Source organism: Diabrotica virgifera, chromosome 8, assembly GCF_917563875.1.
Source record: "Diabrotica virgifera virgifera chromosome 8, PGI_DIABVI_V3a".
Classification (NCBI taxonomy): Eukaryota; Metazoa; Arthropoda; class Insecta; order Coleoptera; family Chrysomelidae; genus Diabrotica; species Diabrotica virgifera.
In genome coordinates, this window is record NC_065450.1 from 98,568,522 (window position 1) to 98,587,789 (window position 19,268).

A 19,268-nucleotide genomic window follows, 5' to 3' on the forward strand; every position below is an offset into this window, starting at 1 on the left:
ATTTTGAAATTATATTGAAATTTTTAAGAACTCTGAGATTAAAAAGCAGGTGTTATTAACTTTTAATAATAAACTATTAAAGTTAACGAACAAATACTCATTTTCAAAATAATCACTACTTATTTACTACATTGGAACGACCCATTTAGTAATCACAAGAAAAATCCAGGTCCGGATTAACAAAAAAACATCAAGGAATTGTGAATTTCAACCAACACCCTGTATTTTGAAATTTCCAAAATCCGTCTGGACATTTTAAAATAGCACAAAAAACTGAGTTTATAGGTTAGCTTTACTTTTGTGCGCAGAAAATTTAATAACGGTAATTTTGAAATTAAATATCTAGAAATTTTTAAGAATTCTGAAATTAAAAATTGGTTTTTAAAGCACTTTTAACAATAAATTATGAAAGTTAATTAATAAATACTCATTTTAAAAATAATCAATAATTATTCACTACACTGGAACGACCCACTCACTAATCACAAGAAAAATCCAGGTCCGTATTAACAAAAAAATATAAAGTAATTGTTACCTTAAAACAACACTCTGTATATTGAAATTTTCAAAATCCGTTTTCACATTTGAAAAGAGCACAAAAAATTAAGTTTAATGACCCGCTTCAATTTTATGCGCAAACAATTTAATGACATTACTTTTGAAATTATATCGAAATAATTGTCAGAGTTCTCGGATTTCTTAAAAATTTCGACATAATTTCAAAATTAATGTTATCAAATTGTCGCGCAAAAAATGGAAGCGAACCATTAAACCTAGTTTTTGTGCCCTTTTCAAATGTGTAAACGGTTTTTGAAAATTACAATATACCTACAGGGTGTTGTTTTAAGGTCACATTTACTTTATATTTTTTTGTTAATCAGAACCTGGATTTTTCTTGTGATTAGTAAGTGGGTCGTCCCAATGTAATAAATAATTATTAATTATTTTTAAAATGAGTATGTATTCATTAACTTTAATGATTTATTATTAAATAAAAGTGTTTCAAAAACTTACTTTTAAGTTCAGAGTTCTTAAAAATTTGAACATGTTTAATTTCAACATTAAAGGCATTAAATTTTCTCCGAAAAAAGTAAAGCGAACCTATAAACTCAGTTTTTGTGTTCTTTTTAAATGTGCAAACGGATTTTGGAAGTTTCAATATACAGGGCGTTGTTCCAATGTAGTAAATAGATAGTGATTATTTTTAAAATGAGTATTTGTTCGTTAACTTTAATAATTTATTATTAAAAGTTAATATTTCATTCCTTTTAATCTCAGAGTTCTTAAAAATTTCAATATAATTTTAAAATTAAAGTCATTAAATTGTCTGACCAAAAAACGGAAGAGAACTATTAAACTTAGTTTTTTATGCTCTTTTCAAATATGCAAACGGATTTTGAATATTTTATATACAGTAACTTTTCTTAAAATTACAGTAAACAGTGTAAATACCAATTATAGGAAAAAAAGTCCTGAGCATAATATATTGTTATGTACCTCTTAAATATTATACTATACCATGCTGATGTCATACTTAGCTTTTTCCAACTTCAACAATTCTCGTATTCCTTCACATTAGTTATTTGCTCTAAGTCACCAAGGGCATCGTGTTTATATGTTATCTTCATTTAGTTGGCTAAGTTTCTACGTATGTTTGAATTTCAAAATAAACCATTATTATCTACTTTTTAGAATCTTCGTCAGACGAAGATAGTATTGTGAATGAAGAAACAATCGAAAGTACGCCGGAGAGGGAACGAGTCAAAGACCGTAGTACTCCTCAGATGTTTCCTCCACCACCGTTGTCTGATACGAGTAGTACTGGATCGCCACCGCCATTACATCACAGACCTCGACTGCCACCACCAAATAATTGGGAGGATAAAAGAAGAATCGAAATAACGGAAATTAGCGACGTTCTTCAAAATTTTAGACCATGTAAGTATATTTTAAATATAACTGACAAACTTTTTAACTTTCGAAATTAAAATCGTTATTAAAATTTATCATTTTTACAAACAGCTTGTATTTTATTGTAAATTAAATAAAATGAAAATCAGAGAAATGATATCAGAAAAAGAAATTTGAAACGTAAGTGGCAAGAGTCTAGAGCAGAGGTGGGCAAAAGCCGGCCCGGGGGCCGTATCCGGCCCTTTTGCTTACTTTATCCGGCCCGTTTAGAAATCACGCAAGCAATTTTTTAAGAGCGTACGCGCAAAATTTCGGGCAAATGCTTTTTAAATGCATTAATTCTTTTTCGAATCCTGAGAGTATTTTTGAAAAGTTTAAACGCAGAATGAAATATTATATCATTACAGAGAGCCGAAAAAGTCCCTGAAAACTTCTATAATGTTTATTTTAATAAGTCACAGGGGTGAAAAAAAGAGAAACTTAAGTGTGATTTTTAATTTCAAATATCTCATTCAAAAAAAACTTTTTGTATATTCTAAGGGAGTTTCGGCCCTTGGTAATAATGTATTCTTTCATTCTGCGTTTAAATTTTTTAAAAATATTTTATTAGTTTTCTCAGGATTCAAAAAAAATGAATGCATTAAAAAAGCATTGGTCCGAAATCAACAGTATTGGTCTTCGTAGTTTTCATATAAATATTAAATCTCTATCTTCTGCTTTTCTTAAAATTTTCTGTGTGTTTAACCCGGTCCAGACGCGAATATTTTTCGGCCGCGTCATTTGTCGTCTACCAAGACCCCTTTTCCTTCGAGTTTACCCTTCATAATAAGCTGCTGCAACAACTTACAACAACGTACTTATCACATCTAAGTATGTGCCCTTTCTTCTTGCTGTGTTTCTCCTTTTAATGAAGGTCAAAAGTTCTCTAGTCCTTCCCCATTCTGTGTAACACCATTTCGTTCGTAATATGATCGGTCCATGGTATTTTCAAAATTCTCCTAAAAAGCTACATCGCAAAAGCTTCCAGATTTTTCATTAAGTCAGCATTAACAATCCAATATTTTGCTGAAAATGGGGAAGGAATGCGAACTCATAAAAACCATACAAACGAGAAAACTGGATTATCTAGGCCACATAATGAGAGGGGAAAATACTCCCCATTAAGACTCATAATCCAAAGAAAAATCTTGAGAAGGAGAAACGTGGGACATAGGAGGATTTCCTGGTTGCAAAATTGTTCATAGCTGCAGCCAACAAAGTTAGGATTGCTATGATGGTAGTCAACCTCCGATATAGAAGACGGTACTGCAAGAAGAAAAAGAACATTTCAATACAGAAAAATAGAGTGGATATAACATTTTTATTATTATCCCGGTTTTTCATGGCGTTTTTCAGCTTCGTCGGTTGTTGCATTCGCCAGGGTGAAGGTTCCTTTCCGACATTGCCTTCTTAATGCTCCCTAGTCAGGATTGTTTCGGCCTTCCTCTCTTCCTTCTTTCCCTTGTCGTCCATTTTAAAATTTGTTTTGGCAGCCTGTCATCGTCCATTCTTTCTACATAACATTTTACCATCCGATATCAGATTTGCAGATTGAATCTTTGGTTACTCAGAAATTTCTATATCTTCAAAAAGGCTGCTCTTGATTACTCTATTCTTGGTCGAATTTCTGAATTTCATTTTTCATCTGGATCCTGGTTATGGCTTAATATAATGGACCATATTAAAAATTTTGTAATTTTACTGGGCATAAATTTTACGCATGTACACCCAAGTAAGACAATTTATCCAGATTTATCCAGAAAATTTATTATTACTATTATTTATGATTAACAGTCAAATGTACTTGTCCAAATGTTTTAAAATGATACTTATAGTATTTTTGTCAAAAAATTTCTTGGGCTGAAAAAAGCTACCAAAAACATTAGCTTGTGCGTAGCGTACATAATGGGTATAGTCACAGACACAGAATAGGAATATAGGAAACAATTGTTTCTTATTCTGTGGTATAGTTCTCCTGCCCGGTAGACATTTTGAAAATTTCATTTTGGCCCGCGCTTAAAAGTATTTGCCCACCCCTGGTCTAGAGCACAAGTTAATAAAACTAGATTAATGCCACACAACAATTAAGAGCCAACATTAGCGCGTCTTCAATATTATTTCGGGAGGTAGTAGCACACCTTTTTTCGAAAGTTCTGCGCAACTTTGGCAACAATGCGTCGGCATTATTTGACATAACTAAGATGAAGGCTGAATATTGTGACATTATACTCATAGGCGCGCTAAATGGAAGTAATAGAAAACAATTCTATTATAAGTAAATAATTATTTATAAAAATAAACCAAAATAGGTGAAGATTTTTGTGTATTTTGGTTTTTTTATTTATATTTAAAATTTAAATTTTAATCTATTGAAGATATTTCTAGACTAAAAAATCCTCCTAAAACTTTATATACTCGCATTAGAATTCGAAATATTCTTAGTAGAAGTTGTAAGAACGAGTGATAGAATGATGTCAGTGAAATTTGTAATTGATAAAGACGTATTGAATGTTGTGTGTGTATGCTCCCCAAACAGGTCTGGGTGAGAATGAAAGAAGAGCTTTCTATGATCAATTAGGAGACGTACTGAGTGATATTCCAGCAGAGGAGAAAGTTATAATAGGAGGTGATTTCAATGCACATGTGGGCCAAACCAAGACAGGATATGAAACAATACATGGGGGATTAGGCTTTGGAACTAGAAATGAAGCTGGAGATGACATGCTTGAATTAGCAACAGCATTGGATATGGCGATTGTTAACACATTCTTTAAAAAGAGAGAAACTCAACTTATTACCTACAAAAGTGGATAACATCAATCCCAAATATACTACTTCATGATAAGGAAAGAAGACATACGTGAATACAAGGACTGCAAGGTAATAGTTAGTGAGACAGTAAGCCAACAACATAAGCTGCTTGTTCTGAACATCGAAGTAAAAAGCGAAACTAAACAAAAATATCGGAGAGGACCACAAAAAATCAAGTGGTGGCTGCTGAAAGATGAGAAAGAAGGTCTATTCAGGAGAAGAATAGTAGAAAAAAACATGGAACATGAAAGGAAGCCCTAATACAACTTGGAGAAAAATGGCCAGTAGTATTAGAGAGACTGCTATTGAAATACTTGGGAAAACGTCAGGAAAAAAGTTTGGGGATAAAGAGACTTGGTGGTGGTCAAACGAAGTACAAGGAAAAATAAAACAGAAGAGAAAATTATATAAAAAGTGTCAAGAAACCAGATCCGACACAGATCTTCAAAACTATATGGTGGCGAAAAAGGAAGCGAAAGTAGGAGTAGCAAAAGCCAAAGCAGAAGCGTATTCAAACCTATACGATCAACTTGATACCAGGGAAGGCGAAAGGAAGATATATAAAATAGCCAAACAGAGAGCAAAGAAAGCAAAAGATTTTAATCAGATTAGATGTATCCGATATGAAAATAATAAAATACTAGTTCACGAAAGGGATGTCAAAAAGAGATGGAGAAAGTACTTTGACAGCTTATTAAATGAAGAATTTGACAGACAGCCTGTAGAGTCAACGGAGACAGTAGCAGCAATGGTCACCAAAATAACCAACGAGGAAGTGGCTCAAGCGCTTCAATAAATAAAGAAAGGAAAAGCGGTAGGACCAGATGATATTCCTGGGGAAGTATGGAGAGCATTGGGAGAGACGGGAACAAGGTGGCTAGCAGGTCTATTTTATAGAATTATGAAAGTTGGACAAATGCCAGACGAATGGAGAAGCAGTATACTGGTACCTGTTTACAAAAACAAGGGAGATATACAACAATGTACAAATTACAGGGCCATAAAACTGCTTAGCCACACCATGAAAATATGGGAAAGACTAATTGATAGACGGATACGTGAAGAGACAGAAATATCCGAGAATCAATTTGGCTTTATGCGGGGTAGATCAACAACAGATGCAATTTTCATTATAAGGCAGTTGATGGAAAAATACAGGAGTAAAGAAACAAACGCTCATATGGTATTCATTAATCTTGAGAAAGCATATGATAGAGTTCCTCGAGAGATTCTGTGGTGGGCACTCAATAAGAAAGGAGTTCCTGGTGAATATGTAAAGATTGTGAGGGATATGTATGAGGGAGTAACGATTAGTGTTAGGACAGGTGTGGGAGAGACTGATAAATTTCATGTGAAAGTAGGATTGCATCAAAGTTCTGTGCTTAGTCCGTATTTATTCTCATTAGTTTTGGACCAGATAACAGCGAAACTACAGGGTAACATTCCATGGTGCTTAATGTATGCTGATGATGTCGTGTTAGTAGGAAATAGTGAAAGAGACTTAAAACAAAAACTGGAACAGTGGAGACAAGCTCTGGAGATAAAAGGTTTAAAACTTAGTAGGACAGAAACAGAGTATTTGGAATGTTCATTTAAAGATGGAGCTACTACAAATAAAATGGTATCTTTGGATGGTGAAATGATCGTGAAAAGCAATAGTTTTAAGTACCTAGGATCGGTATTACAGAGTAATGGAGAAATAGATGGAGATGCATGCAGTAGAATTAGGGCTGGGTGGATGAAGTGGAAAGAAGCGAGTGGTGTGGTGTGTTGTGTGACAGAAAAATCCCAATGAAGCTGAAGGGAAAATTCTATAAAACAGCCATAAGACCAGCTATGATGTACGGAACTGAATTTTGGGCAGTGAAAAAGAAAGAGGAACAACGAGTGCATGTGGCGGAAATGAGAATGCTTAGATGGATGAGTGGAGTGACAAAGAAGGATAAAATTAGAAATGAGTATATTAGGGGAAGTCTAGGTGTGGCACCAATTGATGCCAAAATGAGAGAGCATAGGTTAAGATGGTTTGGTCATGTTCAACGTCGAGACGTTAACCACCCAATACGAAGAATAGCTGAAGTGCCGATTCCTGGAAGGAGTAGGAGAGGAAGACCAAAGAAGACCTGGGGGGAGACGATAGGCAGGACATGTTGGTAAAGGGGATTAACATTGATATGGCCCAAGATAGAATTGTGTGGAGAAATGCAATTAGGGAAGCCGACCCCGCATAGGGATAAGGCGAGGAGAATGATGATGATGATTAGAATTCGAAATATTTTTACGTGAAATATTACCTTTAAGTAAAACTCACAATTAACAATAATCTATTTTTTCAAACAGTCCAACAACTTAGTTCTATTACACACAAAAATATAATAAATTAATTATAAATAAACACTACTTCCCTATGAATCAACCCTAACGAATTCTTACACTACTGCACTGAACAGATATCAATACAGATAACATAGCAGATAAGAGAATCGTGCTGTTACACTTAGAAATCTGACGTAGGTTTGTCAAAATGACAGTGACTATTTGTCTATCTTCCCTAATCAGTTATTAGTTATAATATTTTCGATATCTTGTTAGAGATAAAAAATTTTAGTAGTTCCAATGTGGCACAAAATCTAGGCATGGGATAAAAAAGTTTATTTGAAGAAAGTGTATTTTTTTTCTTCTTAATGGCGGTACAGGCTTTTAATGCTGTATTTAATTATAGAGTAATTTCCACATCATAACATATTTCTAAAATTGGGCTCTGTACCACCATTCTTTACTGTATTGTGTGCGAAATATCTCGACAAAATATTCAAAATTTAAGCCACAATCTTGGAACGCGTTTTTCGTTTTGATGACGCGCTACTGTAGCCTCTTAAACAGAGAAACTCAAAGAATTAAAAACGAATCGGTTAGCATCTAAATGAACTATCAAATGATATTACTACTGATTACTCACTATGGAAGGCTACCAAACGAACAAAAAGGTCAATCTTATAGAATCCACCGATTAGAGAATACTAAAAAATATACTCAGTGACATTAGAAGTGTTACACCCAGAAGGAATCATTTCTGGAACTTAATTTTTTGGCAGCACAATGACTATATTTAAAGCATGCTATGATAACAATATCAATGTTTTATCTTTTATAGTTTTTGTAAAAATAAAGTTTTATCTTTAAATTTTTTTGTGAAAAGACCAATTTATGAAGACCAGTTGGTACAGAAATTTTTAGTTATTATTTCTCAGTCTAATTGTATTCAGTGAAAGAATATGTCTCGAGTTCGAAGACTCAGGGGTAGAATTATTGCCTATAGAGATATGGTTTGTCATATCGCGAAATCGGCCGTAGTGTTAATTGTACGGCACTGACAGTTATGCGAGTGTGTCATATGTGGACAAACGAAGGTAGTGGAACACGAAAAAGACCAACTGGTCAACCGAGGCGTACCACAGGGCGTCAAGATAGGCGTTTTAGACTCCTGGATCTGCGAGACCGTTTTGCTACTACGCGTCAAATCGCTGACCAATGGTTTGGAGTAGAAGGTAGACTTGTTACTATACGTACCCTATACCGTAGCATTCGAGTCCTTGGACTGGTGTTATTCTGCCCACGACGAGTGCTTCCTTTGCCTGCGGACCACTGGCATCAACGTTTGAATTGATGCAGAGAACGGCAGCATTGGGTGGCAGAATTGCATAATGCAGCATTCAGCGATGAATCGCGATTTTGTTTAGGTTTGCATGATGGTCGTAAGATGATAAGACGCCGCAGTGGAGAGCGACGAGATATCGGGTTTGCTGTTGAGTGGCATCTACACAGGACAGTTGGAATAATGGTTTGGGGGGTTATCGCCTATGGTAGCCAATCACCACTTTTGTTTATTCGAGGCAGTATGACAGATGTGCGTTATGTTGATGGCATCTTACAAACCACTTTACTGCCTTATCTAGACGGCCGTCGAAACGACCTTTTTCAGGTAGACAACGCGCGTCCCCATATTGCTCGTCGAACTATGGGCTTTCTCCAAGAAGCCGGCGTTAATTTTTTGCCGTGACTACCCCGTTCACTGGGTTTAAATCCTATCGAACATGTGTGGGATATACTGGGGAGGAGACACTTTGCACCATCCTCCACAGACTCTGGCACAGTTAATCCATGATATTCAAGTTGCTTGGAACGTGGTGCCACAAGCAGACATAGATCATCTCATTTTGTCAATGCCTAGACGTGTACAGGAGTGTATTCAGCTAGGGGGTCGCCAAACATATTATTAATTTTTTTTTATTACATGCCAATAAAAGTCTTGCCAATGTTATTGTTTCATTCTTGATGAAAATGTACCATGTTGCCAAAAAATTAAGTTCCAGAAATGATGCCTTCTGGGTGTAACACTTCTAATGTCACTGAGTATACTCTGCAACTAAATGAACAACACGAAATAATAAACTGGGAGCTTCCTGATCAAGATGAAATGGATGTTAGCCCTGTAACTCCAAAAGAAATGTATATGGAAATAAAAGAAAATATAAGCCCAAAGAAAGCTCTTGGATTTGACCTCATTACTGGAGAAGTGGTAAAGCAACTTCCAAGGAAAACTATAATAAATCTAACACATTTTATAAATGCTTCCTTTAGACTGAGGTACGTACCAAAGATATAGAAGGTGGCAGAAATCATAATGACACTAAAACCAAGAAAACTTCCACAAGAAACTTCTTCATATAGGCCTATTTCACTATTGCCTGTCATGTCGAAATTATATGAAAAATTATTCTTGAAGAGACCAAAACCGATTATAGAGGAAAAATCTAATTACTAATCATCAGCGGGGTTTAGAGAAAGTCACTCAGCGATAGATACGGTGCATAGAATAACAGATATAGTTAAAAAGCTCTAGAAGAAGGAAAAATCTGTTCTGCAATTTTTCTCGATGTAGCGCAGGCTTTTGACAAAGTGTGGCATGACGATTATCATAAAATGAGATGCTACTTACCAAAACAACATTCCCAACTGATGGAATCATATATAGTCGACAGATACTTTGTAGTTAAAATGAGAAAGCATATTTAGAATTAAGACTAATTAAAGTTGAAGTTCCACAAGAAAGTGTCCTGGGACCAGTGCTAATAGAACTAACTTACTTATTGATCGTAGTAATAATATAAGCTTCCTCCTAGAGTTTTACTAAATAAAAGATAAATAAATAAATAAAATAAAAGCTCAATTTGTAAGTAATGAAATAGATGATCTAAAAATATATGCTAATTGTTTGGAATAGTTGTCATAAAATGTACCTAACACATTGGATAAAGGACAACGATATCAAAGCCAAGATGTATTATTGCTAGTACCTACACTAATGGCGAAAATTCTGGAAACTTTACAAAAATTTTAGTTTTGTTAGCAGCATTCATCTGGATGAAACTTTGTGCATGCGATTCGTAAAAGCCTTAGAAACCTTTGTGAACTAAAGTGATGATGACGAAATAAAAATGGCATTACTGAACAAGGAAAATGCATTTTCCGAAATGCATTTCGAAGTGTTGAAGAATGATAAATTTGTAATTCGGAAATAATTGACATAAATGAGTCCAATATTATTACTCGGAGGTTTTTGGGTTGGCTGAACACGAATATCATGACGACGATGGTCTCCGAGCCACCAAGTGCCTCGGAGACCATCGGAGACATCGGTGCCTCGGAGACACCAGAATATTGAACTCATTTATTTCAATTATTTCCGAATTACAAATTTATCATTTTTCAACACTTCGAAATGCATTTCGGAAAATGCATTTTCCTTGTTCAATAATGCAATTTTCATTTCGTCATCATGACAACGTCAAATAAAGTGACGATGACGAAATGAAAATTGCATTATTGAACAAGGAAAATGTATTTTCCGAAATGCATTTCGATGTGTTGAAAAATGATAAGTAATTCGGAAATAATTGACATAAATGAGTTCAATATTATGGTGTCTCCGAGGCACCGATGTCTCCGAGCCACCTGGTGCCTCGGAGATTATCATCGTCATGATATTCGTGTTCAGCGAACCCAAAAACCTCCGATTAGTACTATTGAACTCATTTATGTCAATTATTTCCGAATTACAAATTTATCATATTTCAACACTTCTAAATGCATTTCGGAAAATGCATTTTCCTTGTTCAATAATACAATTTTTATTTCGTCATCATAACTTTGGTTCACAAAGTGTCCTAAGGCTTTTACGAATCGAATGCACCAAGTTTCATCGAGATGCATGCTGCTAACAAAACTAAAGTTTTTGTAAAGTTTCCAGAATTTTGGTCACTATATACAGGGTGTTTCATTGGGAAAGTAACATACGTTAACTGTAGACATAGGACACTTAGGCGGTCTCAAAAATACCATACTTAGTGGGTGTTACTTCATTCATAACAAAGATACTGGCTGTTTTATCTATTTTGCCATTTTCTTATTTGGTTCATAACTTTTTAACCACACTGTATATTTATTTTATATTTGGCACGCAAATATTCTATAAGGTGTACAATCAATTAATTTATTTACAATTGAAAAAAATCCACGTCCGGATTAAAAAATATTGGAAAAATGTTCCGACCCAAAAACAACACCCTGTACATTAAATTTTTTTAAAATGGATTTTGCATTTGAAAAGTGGATGAAAAACTAAATTAAATGGTGTACTTTGAATTTTCGGCAAAATGATTTTTTTTGTAAAATTTTTAATTTGAATTCTGAAATTATGCGAATTGCGAGAGCTCTAAGTAGAAAAAAATTGAAATACGACTTACAACTTGTTAAACACACTGTATATTTATTTTATATTTAACAACCAATATTATTTAAAGTGCCCAATCAATTAATTTATTTAAAATTATAAAAAATCCAGGTCCGGATTAAAAAATAATGGAAAAATGTTCCGACCCAAAAAACACCCTGTACATTATTTTTTAAATGGATTTTGCGTTTAAAAAGAGGATAATAAACTAAATGTAGTGGTATATTTTGAATTTTCGGCAAAATGATTTTTCTGGTAAAATTTTGAATTTGAATTCTGAAATTATGTGAATTGCGAGAGTTCGAAGTAAAAAAAATTTAAATGTGACTTAATTTTAATTAATACAATTATTTAATCTAAATTGGTAAAATATTAACATTTCAGTGTTAGGTCTGGATCCCGCGTATGAAAAAAAAGGTTGATTAAGAGCAAGCTGAAAATTTGTTAATAGCTTAAGGGTGTCTAGTCGGACAAACTTTGATATACGGGAACACTGGAACAGGGGAAGTTTTAATTGTGGAACAGGTTAAAAATTTGGAACGGTCAGACCACGAAAACTTCACATGTATTTTGTCCGACAAAACTTCCAATTGATTTGTTACCCTTTCATTAAACTCTCATGTAAAAATCAGGCTGCTATTTGTTACCAAATGGGAATTATAATGAGTGAAACACGTAGAATATGTCAAACGACAGGAACTATGACAGGTGATAAATAGCAGTCTGATTTTTGCATGAGAGTTTAATGAAAGGGTAACAAATCAATTGGAAGTTCTGTCGGACAAAATACATGTGACGTTTTGGTGGTCTGACCGTTTCAAATTTTTAACCTGTTCCACAATTAAAACTTCCCCTGTTCCAGTGTTCGCATATATCAAAGTTTGTCCGACTAGACACCCTTAAGCTATTAACAAATTTTCAGCTTGCTATTAATCAACTTTTTTTCATACGCGAGATCCAGACCTATGTTTTTTATTATGGCGACAAATAATTCATAACAAATATTCACCTTAAATAATTAATGAATAAATAATAAAGAGTAACTAATAAAGATAATAAAAATAATAAACTGGCAAATATACATAACCTTAATCAACGAACTATCTTAAAAATTAAAAAAAAACAGAAAACTTTTTCAAAAAAATTGATTATTAAAACTATAGTAATTGTTCAAAATGACCACCACCAATTTGAAGACAAAGTCTTGCTGTTTTTGTTTTTTGTCTGAGTGACTTCCCTAATCTCGTCAGGGTTATTCTTCATTTCTTGGAAGGCGTCTCGAATCTGGTCAAGAAGTTGTTCCCTACTATTTATTTCCTCGTTATAAACTTTGTATTTTAGATATCCAAAAGTTATTTTTCAGCAATTTTTTTCTGTTTTTTTTTTTAATTTTTAAAATAGTTCGTTGATTAAAGTTATGTATTTTTTGTGGACTCTTTATTATTTATTCATTCATTATTAAAGTTGAATATTTGTTATGAATTATTTGTCGCCATAATAAAAAAATACTAAAATTGTAACATGTTACCAATTTAGATTAAATAATGGTATTAATCAAAATTAAGTCACATTTTAATTTTTTTACTTCAAGCTCTCGCAATTCACATAATTTCAGAATTCAAATTCAAAATTTTACCCGAAAAATCATTTTGCCGAAAATTCAAAGTATACCACTAAATTTGGTTTTTCATCATCTTTTTAAATACAAGATCCATTTAAAAAAAAATAATGTACAGGGTGTTTTTTGGGTCGGAACATTTTTCCAATATTTTTTAATCCGGACCTGGATTTTTTATAATTTTAAATAAATTAATTGATTGGGCACCTTAACTAATATTGGCTGTTAAATATAAAATAAATATACAGTGTATTTAACAAGTTGTAAGTAGTATTTCAATTTGTTTCTACTTAGAGCTCTCGCAATTCGCATAATTTCAGAATTCAAATTCAAAATTTTACAAGAAAAATCATTTTGCCGAAAATTCAAAGTACACCACTAAATTTAGTTTTTCATCCTCTTTTCAAATGCAAAATCCATTTTAAACAAAATTAATGTACAGGGTGTTGTTTTTGGGTCGGAACCTTTTTCCAATATTTTTTAATCCGGACCTGGATTTTTTTCAATTGTAAATAAATTAATTGATTGCACACCTTAAAGAATATTTGCGTGCCAAAAATAAAATAAATGTGTGGTTAAAAAGTTATGAACCAAATAAGAAAATGGCAAGATAGATAAAACACCAAGTATCTTTGTTATGAATGAAGTAACACCCACTAAGTATGGTATTTTTGAGACCGCCTAAGTGTCCTCTTTCTACAGTTAACGTATGTTACTTTCCCAATGAAACACCCTGTATATTGATAGCAGACTAATTCCAAGTCAACGACTAACTAAATAGAATGGACAGACCAGAGTTACATATAAGGACAACACAAAACATTACAATTTACAATTTCATCACATTTTCTCACCTTTTAAACCCTCTTTGGACTTTTACAAATGTTTCAAAATCGAAATTAGCCGAATCGTTTCAGTCGTTCTGAAGTTGTTATAAAAAAGATATAAAAAATAAAATGACGTTTCTTAAATATCATTTAATGTTTATATATCGACAAATGTCTTGGACAAACTGCACAACGTGTCGCATTAGGATTCCATAAGATTGGATTATTTTATTATTATATTTTCCAGATTTATCCATGCGGCTCACAATACTAAGTAGAAAATTGACTCATCCCAGATACCTACGGTATTAAAAGGATTAAGCTCTGGTGGGACTCTTTCCGTGTTATCGAGCCCTACGTGACTTGGTATGCTGCAGTATCTCACAAAAATTTTCGTACACATCCGGCCGTCGCGAGTAGTACAGCTTTCTTCAAGGTCTTTTAAAGATCTTCATTTAGACCCAGCCTTTTTATTTTTCGAGGAGGTTCTTCAGAATGACTCCAGTAGTAGACATAATAATCGGAATGGTCGTGGTACTTTGCATTCTCCATTGTCTTCGTATTTGAATTTCCAGATCTCTGTACTTGGCGATCTTTTCAGTAAATTTAGTACGTAGATTATTGTTAGGTATCGCCATACATCAATTAGTGTTGTTTGTCTTGTTAATTTATTAACTTATACGAGATCTGGTCTATTAGGTGCTACTGTTTGATTTGTGAATACAGTGTGGTGCCAGTATAGCTTGTAGTTGTCATTCTCAAGCATACTCTCAGGGACGTATTGATAATATGAGAGATGGTCCGTTTGGAGAAGTCCCAGCTATCAAGCTGGGACTGTCTCTTGATGAAGAATCTTTCCTACTGAGTCATGCCGGTCCTTGTATTCAGTTGCAGCAAATGCCTGGCAGCCCCCTGTAAGATGTTGGATGGTTTCTTGGGCTTGACATCCATATCGGAATTTGTCGTTTTGGACCTGAGGGTCTTTGACAATATATTTCAGGTAATTGTTGGTTGGTATAACCTGATCCTGAATGGCTAGTAATGAACCTTCTGTTTCATAGAACATATTTTCTGATGTCAACCAATAGTTCGACGCTGTATTGTCGACATAGTTTTGGCCGACCTCATTGGGATGTCGCCCGTGCAGAGGTTTATCTATCCAGGTGCGCATTTTTTCGTCCTTTTTAAGGTGGTTTATGCGCATTTCTGGTTCCCTTAGTTTGATCGGTGTTGTGTCATATACTGCGCAAATAGCACGATGTAGAGTAGATGTCTCAGTCTGCATCTGAAAATAAGTTCTTAAATTAGAAATCTTTTATCTAATTGCTCACATATATCCATAAGTCCTCTTCCTACTAAATTCCGTGGTAATGTCGTTCTTTCTACTGCATTTCGAGGATGGTATTTTTGTGCCTTTGTGAGGTATGTTCTTACTTTTCGCTGAAGATTTTCTATACCTATGTGTTTAAGGGTTGTTCGAACGTTAATCAAGAAGTTGATTATAATCAATCAGTTTATTGTAATCAATTTTCTTGATGTGAATCAAATCGAGGCATCAAAAATACATGTAAAACACTAATCATTCATTGATTGTAGGTAAAGCAATAATTAAAATATAGCCGCAGCTGTTAAATTATTAAAAATTGCTTAATATTATTATCGATTTGTAAGTAAAAACAAGAAATTAACATCAGAACGAGTTTAATTATGGTTTATTTTAGATTAAAGCCAAAATAATAAAATAAATCACTCACCAATGTCAACATAACCTCAAAATGTGACATATGTCAGAAGTACGCTTAATCAAATAATTGTAATAGGGCTTTTCATTCACAGTCATTTGTTTCGAGCTTCTGTCATGTGTCACATAATATTAATACATCTACGACATACGTTATTGGTATATACAATAATACAAACCAAAGACGTATGACGTAGATATATTAATGTTATGTGACACATGACAGAAGCTCGAAACAAATGACAATCGATGAAAAGCCCTATTAAATAAGTATTTGATAATGATCAGTGGATTCCATTTTTGATTAGCGTTCGAACAACTGGCCCTTAGTCCACTTAACAATGCCAAATGAATAGTTAAGCGCGGAACGTACGTAGGTGTTTAGTCCCTTAAACAAATTTTCACCGTTAAGGTGTGAACGAAGTAGCTGTTTTACCCTTGGTATAAATGCTGTAGTTATCTCAGTTTTTATTTGCTTTTGGTCAATTTTCCGCAGTTGCTTTAGGTACTCCAAGATATTTATACATATTGTTCTCACCCATGGTCTGGATGTTCTGGCCATTTTGCATATTTAGTCCAAAGTGCATACTAATTTTTTAGAGATAGAAAAAGGATTATATTTTTTAGAGATTATATTTAAGATTATATTTTTCTATGAATATATTATTTTTTATTTATTATTTTATTTTTATTTTTTTTTATTTATTTTTATTTTTATTTTCACAGATTCTCAACCCCCGGACGTCACTCATAATACAGCACAAGGAGGTCGTAGACCAGCAGCAGATAGAGTTAACCGATATGGTTCTTCCGGATCTGATGATACTGGTACTGGTACCGGAAGATGGAAGGTATCTACTAAAATTCAGCAGCTTTTAAATACTCTCAAAAGACCTAAGCGACGACCATTACCAGAATTTTATGAAGATGATGATATCGAATTGGAAATAGCAGCTAACCCCAAAGATCCAAATGCCCCGAAACCTGAGGGTAAGTCAACTAAAGGATTTTATGACAAGTGTAAATTGTTTAAATTTGAAAACAAAAATCTTATAATGAACATTAGAAAGGGATAGAGAAACAAAGAAAAGAGAAAGTCCATGGATATAAATATATCAGGGAAAACGAATTGCACATATACTTATTTCATTTTTATTCGAGTGTGTTAACTTATAGGTTGCTTTATAACATATCCACCTCTCTTATAGATTCTTAATAGTCAGCTTCCTGACAGCCTGACAGACAAAACTACCACCTAAAGTAAACGTGTAGGTAATTTTGACAAAATATAGATACTTTTATTTGCTTTAATTTGATTCTCTGCTGGAAAAATAATCCGAATTATTCTTACCAATTGTCAAGGATAAAACACACGAATCAGGTTGTGGTTTTTGGTTTCAATTCTTTTTTCTAATACCTACTTTTGTTTTTAATTACGTACATTTTAATTATGTATATTCTTTTAAGAACCGATCTATAACATGAAATAATAATATGAAAAAAATATAATACCAGTTATAATATATGGATTCATATGCGTAATAAATGGAATTCCGTAACCACGGTATGTTTGCTCTCAAATGATTGCCTAAAACCATACAAATTAATACGGCATTTAGAAACAAATCATGAATGTCATAAAGATACAACGGCGCGGCGGTCCGATAAGCACTTAGCCTCCCCACTCGAGGGCTCCACTATCACAAGAGAAATTTACTATCGTGAAGTACATACATTCTCGTAGACGGCTAGTGTTAAAATTTTAGCCGAATCGGACTAGCAGTTTTATTTTGACCGCATGTGGAAGCGAGTGTCCGAGGATTTTAGAAAAATGGAAAAAGGGCACTATCGGTTCGTGATTCAATTATTGTTTTTGGAAGGGAAATCGCAGCAAAATCAAAGAGCGCTTGGATCGAAAAATAATTGGTTTCATGAATTTAAACGTGGTCGCACGTCGTTTTTTGATGAGCCACGCCCAGGTGCCCCAAAAGCGGCTACCACGAAGGATAACGTAACGAAAATCCGCGATCTCGTATTAGCAGACCGCCAATTGAACACTACGAGTCTCAATTCTCAAAAGACCGCGTGGATCGTATCCTATATGCAATGTGGGGCATGAGAAAGCAGTGTGCGCGACGGGTGCTGCGTTTATTCCGGACAACAAGCACAACCGTGAAACCACTGAAGAGCAATAATAGGTTTGTTCGTAGAACGATCAGCAACCGTTGCCAACCGTCAGACGCAAGCGCGTTCGTAGTCTACGAACTCGAACTGTTAACTGCGCAGCGCTAACTGTTAACTGCGCATGCGTCTGATGGTTGGCAACGGTTGCTGGTCGATTGGATCGTACTACGAACAAACCTATTATTTAATGCCTTTTAAGCGCAACGCAAAAAAGTTTTGCATTCGCAGATCCACTGGTGATATACCTACACCAGAAACCATGGAACGATCGATAAGGTGGACATCTGTTTCGATTACGATTACAATAGTTCAAAACGTTGTCATCATCATCATCCGTGAACCTGTTTTACCCCTTTTACCTGAAGTAAAACTGTAAACTTAGTAATCCCACTAAGTAAAGAAAACGTGGGTGAAATTTTGACTGTTATGTAAAACATGATTGGGATGACTTGCTTAAGGAGTACCTACCTGCTTAAAAACTCCTTCACAATACAGTGAACTAGTTGAAATTAAATTTTTAAATAATTGATGGATTCGACCGTTACTTGATGGAAGTTCATTTTATCTAACAATAAAACACTGAAACGTTTGTTTTCTATACTTCCACAAAATTTATTACAACTAAGTGACTACAGCTGTTTCAGCAGAGTGCCTTTCTCAAGTGATATAGTTTACAATGTGTTTGCCTTTTTAAGTCTTTAACTGAAGAGGTTGAGGAGTGGGGAGCTGTTTGTCTCGAGTTGGTCATTCAGAATTATATCTGTATTTAGCTTAAGGCCTTTATTTTGAATATGCAGAATTTGAACCTCTTCATTGAAAGAATGATTATGATCTAGAAGGTGAAGTTCGTATGTAGAAGTGTCTGTTTTTCTATTGTTGAAAGCCCTTTTGTGTTCTGCTATCCGTTTGTCAAAGGTTCTGCCAGTTTGACCGATGTAAGTTTTCGGACAGTCACCACACCAAAAACCAAAAACTCCATAAGAAAACCCTGAAATTAGTGTATCCACCACCACAGAAAGAACCCAGTACCTTCTGCTCTCTCACATATACTGGTAAGATAACAACAAAAATAGCCAGATACATAAAAAAGAAAGGAATAACACCAGCTTTCAGAACTAACAACAACTTAAGCAAATATATAAAGAACAATAAAAGCCGAAAGAGAAAGCAACTACAGAGTGGTGTGTACAAACTAACTTGTGGTGACTGTCCGAAAACTTTCAAACTGGCAGAACCTTTGACAAACGGGTAGCAGAACACAAAAGGGCTTTCAACAATAGAAAAACAGACACTTCTACATATGCACTTCACCTTCTAGATCACAATCATTCTTTCAATGAAGAG

General features: G+C 34.2%; 1 protein-coding gene across 1 annotated transcript in view; it reads left to right on the forward strand.

Moving 5' to 3' along the window:
• The window catches only part of LOC114342607 (disco-interacting protein 2), a 1,011,532-nt gene that overhangs the window by 796,809 nt on the left and 195,455 nt on the right, over nucleotides 1-19,268 (forward strand). Inside the window, exons 6-7 of the mRNA XM_050658584.1 lie at nucleotides 1,693-1,938; nucleotides 16,467-16,730. Of these exons, the coding sequence (XP_050514541.1) occupies nucleotides 1,693-1,938; nucleotides 16,467-16,730 (510 nt within the window). The remainder of the gene's footprint in view (nucleotides 1-1,692; nucleotides 1,939-16,466; nucleotides 16,731-19,268) is intronic.